This window comes from Myodes glareolus, chromosome 18 (genome assembly GCF_982192425.1).
Source record: "Myodes glareolus chromosome 18, mMyoGla1.1, whole genome shotgun sequence".
NCBI classification, from domain to species: Eukaryota; Metazoa; Chordata; class Mammalia; order Rodentia; family Cricetidae; genus Myodes; species Myodes glareolus.
This window is the reverse complement of record NC_142043.1, coordinates 9,852,554-9,862,897: the sequence shown is the minus strand read 5'-3', so window position 1 is coordinate 9,862,897 and position 10,344 is coordinate 9,852,554. Positions and strand designations below refer to the sequence as shown.

The 10,344-nt window shown below is 46.8% G+C and overlaps 1 protein-coding gene across 1 annotated transcript; it reads left to right on the top strand.

Annotated features, from left to right (window-relative positions):
• Positions 1-4,299: 4,299 nt before the first annotated feature.
• On the top strand, positions 4,300-5,372 carry LOC146890684 (uncharacterized). The gene is made up of 3 exons (XM_085680154.2): positions 4,300-4,365; positions 4,673-4,720; positions 4,842-5,372. Exons 2-3 carry the CDS (start codon positions 4,683-4,685, stop codon positions 5,368-5,370), a joined length of 567 nt encoding a protein of 188 aa, XP_085536280.1. The 5' UTR covers positions 4,300-4,365; positions 4,673-4,682; the 3' UTR covers positions 5,371-5,372.
• Positions 5,373-10,344: the final 4,972 nt, after the last annotated feature.

Genomic DNA, 10,344 nt, shown 5'->3' with positions numbered 1-10,344 from the left:
GATATTTGCCTCCCAAATGCTGGAATTAAAGGTGTGAACCACCACATCCAGTCCACTTAATTTTTGAATTGATTCTTCATGGGTTTCATATCATGCATCCCAATCTCATCTGCCCTCCTATCCCTTCATATCTACCCTCTGCCCTTGCAACTTCCCCGCACAAAACAAAATTCACAGGAAAAACAATAAAACAAAACCGAAACAACCACACTAACACACACACAGACACAGAGACACACAGACACATACACACACACACACACACACACACACACACATCTCAGTATGGAAGCTGTAGTGTGACAGAGTGAGTCACATGCATCTTGTAAGTGTTCATTGCCAGGAATCATTGGTCTGGTTCAAGGCCTCTGACTTCTGCTACAACCTCAGTACTGGCCCCTCACTGGGACTTCTCTTGGATACCCTGTTGTAGCCTTGTGTCATGGAGATCCTGCAGGTTTGGCCCCTTCAATGCTCCAGCAGCTCCAGATGAGGTGAATGTTGGGATGGGTTATTTCTAATTAAAAATTATTTTATTTTTTTATGCCAATAGGTGTTTTGCCTGCATATCTGCCTGCACCTGTGTGTGCCTGGTGCCTGCAGAGACTAGAAGGAGGCTTCGGATCCCTGTGGGTGCTGAGAATTAGACTCAGGTCCTCTGGTATAGCAGCCCATGGTGCCGCTTCTGAAGAGAGGGAAGGACCATAAAAGCAAGACTCCCACAGAACCCAGACATGCTGGGCACATGAGTTGAGGTGTGGAAATGCCAGGCAGACAAAAACTAAAGAGTTAGGACTGTCTAGATGGGTTCTGAAACTGTGGGGTCCAATGACATCACTATCTGGATTGAGTAGTGATATCTTCCCCCAAACTTAAGCTTTCCAAGAACTTGTGAATGTGAGTTGATCTGGATTTAGGGACTTTCCCAAATGTAACCAAAATGAAGTTGTACTAGATTAGGAAGTGCCCCAATCGCACAATTGGTGTCCTTTTAAGAAGAAAGAATGGGGGCTGAGGAGATGGCTCAGTGCTTGAGTTATTTGCTCTTTCAAAGGACCAGAATTTGATTAACAGTGCCCATATTGAGCAACTCACAACCTCCTGTAACTCCAGCTCCAGGGGAATCTGGCGCCCCCTTCTGGCCTCTGTAAGCGCCTGCATTCAAGTGGACATACACAGTTAAGAATAACATAAATAAAACTGAGCATGGTGGACCATATTTTTTAATCATAGCTTTTGGAGGGCAGAGGGAGGCAGATCTTTGTGAGTTCCAGGCCAGCCTGGTCTTGCCTACATAGAGAGTTCTAGGGCATTCAGGGCTACCTAGATCTTGTTTCAAAACAAAACAAAAACATAGGAGGGGGAGGGGGAGAAGAAATGAATGAATGAATAAACAATAAATGTAGACATACAGAGGGAAGAGAGCTGTGTAGACAGAGGCAGAAGGCAGAGTTAAGCTGGCACAGCTAGAGAACAGCAAGGATAGTTGGCAGCCACCAGAAGCTGCAGAAGAAAGTCAGGGAGCCTCCCCAGAGCCCTACAAGGGTGGTGGAAATGCGAGTGTTCTGACTTCTGGCCTCCAGATCTGTGAGGGAATAAGTAAATAAATCATTATAAATAAAATAAATCTCTATTATTCTCAGCCACTGGATCTGTAGCTGGAGAAAAGGAACAAGCTCACTGAAGGCATCCTGTGGAGAGCAAGCAGAGGGTTGCCAAGGATGTAGTCCTGGAGACTCTATTCTTCAGAGGTTGGGAAGAAGAAGAAGCACTTTAGAGGCCAGCAGGCCCAACCAAGGAGGCAAGAAGCTGGAGGAGAAGGATGCTCAGGAGCCACTGGAAACCAAGGGTTTCAAGAAAGAAAGAAAAAAATAAATTAGCCTGCGATGCTTTAGGAAGTTAGACTAGGTTTCTAGACTTGTCCCTGTGGAGGAGGTGACTTTGACTAGGCCAGCTTCAGGGGGACAACTGGTAAAAGTTAAAAGGTGAGGCACTGAGAGATGTCTCAGAGATTAAGAGTATTGGCTGCTTTTGCAAAGGATCCAGGTTCAGGTCCCAGCCCCCACATGATAACTCACAAGCAACTGAAACTCAGTTCCTGATGATCTGATGCCCTCTTCTGGCATCTGCAGGTACTGCACACATATGGTGTAAGACACACATGCATATACATATACATAAAAATAAATATTAAGAAAAGAATGAAAGGGCTGGAAAGATGGCTCAGTGGTTAAGAGCATTGCCTGCTCTTCCAAAGGTCCTGAGTTCATTTCCCAGCAACCACATGGTGGCTCACAACCATCTGTAATGAGGCTTGGTGCCCTCTTCTGGCCTGCAGGCATATACACAGACAGACAGAACACTGTATACATAATAAAAATAAATATTTAAAAAAAAAAGAAAAGAAAAGAATGAAAGAGTGAGGGGAAGCTGGACATGGAAATGTACTCTTGCAATCTAGCATGCAGGAGATGGAGGCAGGAGAATCCTTGGACATGTAGGGCCTAGTCAGCCTGGAATACACAGTGGTAAATAAAACACTCTTTCAAGCAAAGTAGAAGGGAAAGGGCACTCTGGAGTTTCTGACCTTCACATGTGCACTATGGCATGTGTGTATACCAATATTCATACACACAAACATATTCATACATCACACACACATACACAAACATGTGCAAACACACATCACACATAGAGATTTTAAAAATTAAGTTGATGAAGTAAAACCCCTTCAAAGTTGGGTATCTGCCACCAGTCATAACCAAGGCTCTGTACGGTTGGGGTCAGTGTGTGCACTCGGATGTCACCTCATCTTGCCTCCTTTTCCAGGAGCTGGGTCCATTCTTTACCTACAGAGATCCAACCAAGAGAGATGCCTGGAGCTCACCCACAAATAGGAGACTCTCCTCCTCCTTGCCACAGTCTTTGCCCTCATCTTGCCCATGCCAGTCTGCTGACTGCTCTCAGGATGCCTAACTGCCCGATCTCTGATGTCATTGTTACTGTATTGGTGTCTTTGTCATCTTAGAAGATGGCTTTTATGGTCTTGACCAAAGATCTAAGTGGGGGGAAGTGGATCCTGATGGCTAGGTTTGTCCCTATGTGGGAGATCACAGCTCTCCCCATAAGGGCTTCTTTACACGGCTCTCCTTTCTGTTCCTGCAATGGGTCCTTCTCTATGCTCTGAAGGTCTGGGGATGTTTACAGCTCTTTGGATCTGCAATCTCCCCAGGTTTACATGTCCATATTTTCATAAATAGTCCCCTTCTCCTAAATTCATGTGACTCAGAACCTCAGAATGAAAACTTGGGGGAAAGTCTTGGCGGATGTAATTATCTGAGTTAAGACAAAGTCATACTGATTTATGGTGGCCCTAACTCCAGTGACTCCGGGAAGATCATCTAAACACCACGTAGTGGGGGAGGCAGAGGCTGGAGTAAAGCTGTGTCTTAGTTTCTTTTCCTGTTGCTGTGATGGGAAAATACCCTGGCAACAACACTTAGGGAGGGAGGGTGTATTTGGCTTGTCATTTATCATGGTGGGGACATTAAAACGGTGGGTACTTGAAGCAGCTAGTCACACCACATCTGTAGTTGAGAGCAATGAATTCATGCATACATGCAGTGTTCACCTGACTCTGCACTCTTCTGTATTGCAGAAACCTCTTTCCTAGGGAGCGGTGCCACCCACACTGGAGGGTCTTCCCACTGATGTACATGGCCAGAAGCCTGCCTCCAAGGTGATTCAGAGGGCATCACATTAGTAATGAAAACTAACCATCATGGGTTAGAGAGATGGCTCCGGGGTAACTCCAGCTCTAGAGGACTCAACGTGCTCTTCAGCCTCTGTGGACACCTGCACACATTCCCATCAGCACAAACACATAAAATAAAAACAACACCACTGTCACAAATGCCAGCCAGAGTGTCACATGTCCATGGTCACCACCGGGAACCAGAAAAGAGGAAGGGAGTGGGTTTCCCTCAGAGTCTCTAGACTCAACCAACCCTCCGATATCTTTCCCATCAATCAAGGCCTGGCTTCTTGAGCTGTGAGAGGAACAGATTATTTTGGGTTAAAGCCACCTGTTTGAGGTAATTGTCACATCATCCCTGTGGGATTAATATAGCTCTTATCAAACTATCATTCTGCACTGCCTGGGCAAATGTTGTTACTGTAGTACTAGGAGTAGCAGGATCTTGTAGACTCCAGATGAAGCCGGGGAATCTCAGTAATGGAACATAGGGGTTCTTAGAGTTTATAAACCCATCTGTGACACCACCTGTGACATCACAGCAGGGGGAAGGGGCCCTTCACAGTATGTCCTTCTTGGACTTTCATGAACTCAGAAAGCCAGTGCTAGAGGTAGGGAGCTCGACCTGTCCTGTCTGTCCCACACGCCACCTCTCCTCTCTTGCACTCAGTCACATGCCAGTTCCCATCAAAGACTGTATGAAAGAGGGAGTCTGACACGTTCTCCCACTGAGTGTTTGGAGGACATGCTGGAGGTATTTGACCCTCCAGCCTGAGGGAATAGGATGTCTGTCCCAGCTTCCTCCCTTCCTTCTCTGGAAACCCCAGGACCTCCGCTATTCCTAATAACCCACTTCCTGCTCCCAGCTCCCTCTCGGTTTACCCTGTGGTAGTATCTGCCTCTCTACTTCCATTGCAGAGAGAAGAGAATGTTTTTGGGAAAGGCGGAGAACGAGTCTGAAGTCAGGTTAGGACATCCTGTTTTGAGGATCCCGGTCTTTCTCCCGAGCCTTCCAACTATGCTGGCTTTTTGTTTATTGTTTATTTATGATTCATCTGCTCATTTATTTGTTCATTCATTTCTAAAGGAAAGCTCGACTCTACAAGGGATTGAGTTGGAAGACACAGACCCAGGGGAACCAGGGTGCCCAGCATTCCCATTCACCGGAGAATGAACTATGCCCCTCCAAGGAGCACACCTCTAAGGTCTGCCTGTGTGGGTGCAGCTTGCGGACCAAAGCTGTGCTCCACCCTAGGCCCGACGCAGCCCCACTTCAGGTTTCTCGGGTGCTGCCCAGCTTGCCAGCAGAGAGGAAGCCGCAGGCTCCCCGGGTGATGGTCCTTCCGACTCAGCTCTCCCACAACTCCCCTAAGTCGAAAGCTGAGGGCAGGTCCCCGCTTCTGTCTTGGCGTGACCCGGTGCCTCTGCGCCAGCTGGTGCCGATGTCGATGAGCGTGTGGCCGAAAGGCTTCATTGACCCACTCTCTAAACCTTTGCCAGAGCAGTCTCTGAGCACCTTTATCCACGTCGAAGGGGTTCACATCCCCAAGGCAATGTCTCCCGCGATATCACTGGTGGAAGAACCCGAGTCATCTCTGCCATCTTTACTCAAATGAATGTGTACATTCATTTGAGTCAGACATGATTGCTCCTGTCTACTGTAAACAGGAAAAGCTGTTTATCTATTTTAACTGAGAATATATCCATATCCTCATTGTAAATCCAGTTGGGACTTCCAGAATTCTGTAGTACAGTGTGTGTCTTTCAAAAATATATTTTTATTAATCTTTATGTATATGTGTGTGTGTCTGATCACAAGTGTAATAAATTGGTAAAGGTGCCTGTGGAGGTCTGAGAGGGTGCTTGATTGAATTGGAGTTCAAGGTAGTTGTAAATTGCCCAGTGTAGGTCAAGAGCAGCAAGCACTCCTAACCATTGGGCCACCTCTCCAGCCCCTGCCCTCTTGAGACAAGGATTCAGATAGCTCCGAGTGACCTTGCATTAGGTGGTAGCTGAGGCTGGCCATGAACTATCGAGTCTCTGGCTTGCTGCTCCTAATTGCTGGGATTACAGGCATGCGATGTCACACCTGGGGACGACCTCCGGTCGACAATCCTTCAGTCATGGCTGCCCACTCTGTACTCAGTGGGGAATGTTTCTGTATTGTCCGGGTTCTAGTAGGACGTGGACTCAGGCACACTCCAGCTCACTTTTCACAAACCAATGTACTGCGATTTTGTTGGGAATTGTGTTGAATTTGTGGGTGTATAGAGAGAATTGAAATTATGAAACGAGTTGTTCTACCTGTAGCGTGTGTGGTGTGACTCCCTTTACCTGCGGGCCAATGCCTCCCTTCCTGAGAGGACGCCTTGGGTAACAAAGATAACAGAAACTGGACCGAGGTATTTAGATCTTTCAATTTTCTTGCTGTTTTACCATTGCAGTGTAAAAGCTTTAAGTGTTTATTTTCTCCCCCTCCCTCCTTCCTTCTTTGTTTTGTTCCTTTCACCCGCCCCCTCCTTTTACTCTTCCTCATCTGTTTTGGGACAGGGCTTAATGCAGTCCAGGCACCCTTGAATTTGCTATGTAGCTGAGGATGGTCTTGAACTTCTGATACTCTCCCCCCATATGTATGTATGTATGTATGTATATATGTCTGTATATACTGTATATGTATATGTCTGTATATACATACATACATGCAGATACTTTACATATGAGAGCATGATGTATTTGTCTTTTGAGTCTGGCTTATTTTGGCCAACCTAATTGCAAAAGTCCAGTTCCATTGGATACATTTAATGATTTAACTCTTAAGCCTTTGGCGAGTTTCGATCTGTTTAAACTGCATTGTGTACAGGTATTAACATGCTTCATTTCATGTGTATTGAGGTCAGAGGACAACCTTGCTTATCAGTTTTCACTTTCCACATTGAGACAGGGTCTCTTGTTGTTCACCATTGTGTAGTCCAGGCTGGCCCCTGAGCTGTTGTTCCCCACCTGTAGTCCAGGCTAGCTCCTGAGCTCGGGAGAGTCTCCTGTCCCCACCTCCCATCTCCTCCCATCTCGCTGCAGGCTCACTGGGCCACATGGACATGCTACTGTGGATGGATTTACATGGGTGCTGGGGATCCAAACTCGAGTTCCCACACTTGCAGCGAACCATGCACCAGTCTGAACTTTGCATTTTCTAAACCGTGGTTATAGGCTGGATGAGGATAACCCCAGCACCACCCACCCTTCATTTTTTCTTTTAAAATTTATTATTATTGTGTGCACATGTGTTTAGCCTGCATGCATGCCTGTGCACCGTGCAAATGCAGTAATTGCAGAGATCAGAAGTGGGCGAAGGATCCCCTGGAACTGGTGTTATAAAAAGTTATGAGCCTCTATGTGGGGGCTAGGAATCAGACCCTGGTTCTTTAAAAAAGCAGTCAGGGTTCTTAACCACTGAGTCACCCTTCCAGCCCCATATCTTTCCTGTTTGAAATTAAGCAATCTTTATTAAGTTAAAAGTTACATGCAGTTTGGGGACTTTTAGATTCTTCACAGATATGTGGAATCATGGTCACAAGCTTATAGCATTTTTTTTTCTCATCTTAGAGAGATTGCTTAGTGGTTAAGAACACTTCTACTCTTGAAAGAGGACCCTGGTTCAGTTCCCAGCATCCACATGGTGGTTCCCAACTGTCTGTAACTCCAGTTCCAGGGGATCCAATGCCTTCTGGCATCTTCAGGCACTAAGCATGGTACACAGATATACATGTAAAAATCCATACACAAAAAATAAAAAAAATAAACGAATTTTTAAAAATCTTTTTACCTGTTTCCACCTTAATTCACTTGTTCTTATTTGAATGTTTGTGCCCCTCATTTCACAGTTGAAATCTGGTTTTGGAGACAAGGTTTCTCTATGGAGCCCAGGCGGGCTTAAGCTCGAAACCCTCTGCCTTTGACACTCACGTACTGGGGTTCCAGGCTTGTGTCTTAGTGGCTGACCTACATTCTGAAATATTTTTTCAAGATGGTCAAGATGTGTTTTACTTTTTTTTTTCTTCGAGACAGGGGTTTCTCTGTAGCTTTAGAGCCTGTCCTGGAACTAGCTCTTGTTTTACTTTTAATTATGTGTATGTATGTGTTCAGGTAGTTGTGAGCCACTCAGACAAAGGTTCTTAGAAGCAAACTCAAGATTTTTTGGAAGGACAGCAAACAGTTTTAACTGCTGAACCTTCTCTTCATATGAATTTCTTCTGTGTTAAAGCTTCTTGTGTAATGGAGACTGTTTACAATGAGCACCCAACCCATGAAGGTGCTCAGTACACATCCGGTACCACTGCATAGCTTTGGAAATGGTTCAAACCTTTTATTTTGCATAGTTTTAAAGTTGTAAATGATTTAATTTTTATGTGTATGTGTGTGTACATACTTCTACATACGTGCAACGTACCTGTGCAGGTGCCAGCAGACGCCATAAGAGGGCACCAGATCCCCTGGAACTGGAGTTAAAGGGAGTTGTGAGCTGCCCAGTGTGGGTGCTGGGAACTGAACCTGGGTCCTTAGCAAAAGCTGCAGGTGTGCTTAGCTGTGGAGTCACTTCTCCAGCCCTAGTCCCATGTTTTGCCTTTCATATTTATGTCGTGTGTAGGTTTGTGCATGTATGCGCATGTGTACCCACGCATGTCTGTGATTATGCATGTGTGTATGTGCTCTGGAGAGTATGTGGAAGTCAGAGGACGACTTGCAGGAGCTGGTTTTGTCCTTCCGACCATCTAGGTCCTGGGGTGGCACTTAGGGGTTCAGTCTCAGCAGCAAGCACCCTCATGTTGGCCCCATAATTTGTCTTCCCTCTCTGGTACAGGGGCATCTCTTGTATTTGTTTTGCTTTTCCATCTATAGAATTTAGAGCAGTTACTGGGGGCAGGGGGACTGGCTAGCTAGTGTAGAGAATGTAGAGGTTCCCGTAGAGGTTCCCCTTTTTGAAATTACTGTGGCTGAAAGAGCCTGACTTAGGGATGGGAATTATGTGTGCCCTACGGAGACGTTCTGTCAAGTTCAGTATCATTGTTCTAAAAACTTTCCACAGAACCCTATTCCCCTTTCTTAGATAATTAAATCAACAGCCACAGCCCCTTCTCCTCTGTCCTGTACAACTTTCAGAGCAGAGTTCTCAGGCAGTGCCAGCGTCTGTCAGCCCAGGCCCTGGGAGAACACAAGACCCCACCACTGTAGGCTTTACTTCTTGCTGTGTGTAGATCCATAATTCAGAGAACTGGCTACTCTTCCAGAAGACCATGGTTCAATTCCCAGCACCCACGTGGTAGCTCAGAACTCTAGCTCCAGCTCCGGAACATCCAGTGTTCTTTGTCCTCCCCAGCCACTGTACAAATGCACAGACATACATGTACACACACACACACACACACACACACACACACACACACACACACACCAGGGCTGAGGAGAGAGAGAGAGAGAGAGAGAGAGAGAGAGAGAGAGAGAGAGCGCAAGAGCGAGAGCGCTTGTGTATCTGAAAGCTTTTAAAGCCACAATTGGTGAGCACTCCCTCCTCCTGCAGAGACAGGAAGAGAGGATTGATTCACCCTCTCTAGAATATTCCAGATGATCGTGCCTGACCTATGACTTTTCATTACAGGAAAATGATGTCAGAAATTAAGAGAACCGGCACAGAAAGGCGCAAGGTTCAGAGATCAGGGGGTGCTGCTCAAAGACCCAGAATTTCTTAATCTGGCCCGGAAGCCAGATGTCAGTCCCTAAGCTCTCCTTCTTGAGGACCGGTGTGGAGAAAATAGTCCAGTGCCATTTGGACTGGAAGGCAGAAGTACTGAGTGTGGAGTGGAGGGGGAGGTAGGGTTGGTGGCTGTCTTGCCCCCTAAGTTTTCTTTGGGTGGGTCCGGGTTGCAGCCAAGAAAAACAAGAGCCTGGTTCTCTCTTCCCAGCCCCCCAAACCGGGGCTTTACAATTACCGTCTGGAAAAATCTTCCACCTCTCCTGGTTGTCCTCCTGCAGGCCCCCAGCCCAGGGAGGGGAGGTCCGCTCTGCTGGCAGTAAGGCACACGACTTCCAGGGTCTGGAAACAAGATGGGCTTTTCCCTCAAGGGGCTCACAATCTTTGCTAAACCCAGACAGACCTTGGGCGTAGCGGGAAAAGCTTCTTTATTACACACTGAAATTCCATCCACGGGGAAACTGGCTGGACCGTTGAGCCAGCCTCCAACTGAACAGCCAAGCCCAGGGCAGCCAGTTCCAGCCTTAGTCCTCACCTGGTGCCCTAGACCCCTCTCCTATTCTGCCAGCCATCAAATTTCCGCTGCCTGATCTGTGTCCTGGCGGCATCTAGATCCGCCCCGACCGAAAATCCCAATCCGTTTGCAAAGAAATGATTGGAGCTGGAGGGCTGGGGTGAGATGGAAGACATTCCCGTCTGCACAATTTCTCTTATCTCACTGTCCTCTCCCTGGGCCCAGATGTCTCCACCCGGTGGAGTAGAAGTGAGAAAGGATGTTCAGAGGAGTTGCTTTTTTCTGCGACCCCCTCTTCGCTCCCCACCCAGCTGATTTCCTGCCCTGGCT

What these genes read in the sequence shown, in the direction of transcription:
- LOC146890684 (XM_085680154.2), top strand. Translation starts at nt 4,683, where the DNA reads ATGTTTTTGGGAAAGGCGGAGAACGAGTCTGAAGTCAG. An exon ending in GAGAACGAGTCTGAAGTCAG is followed by an intron (nt 4,721 to 4,841) that starts GTTAGGACATCC and finishes TCATTTCTAAAG; the next exon opens with GAAAGCTCGACTCTACAAGG.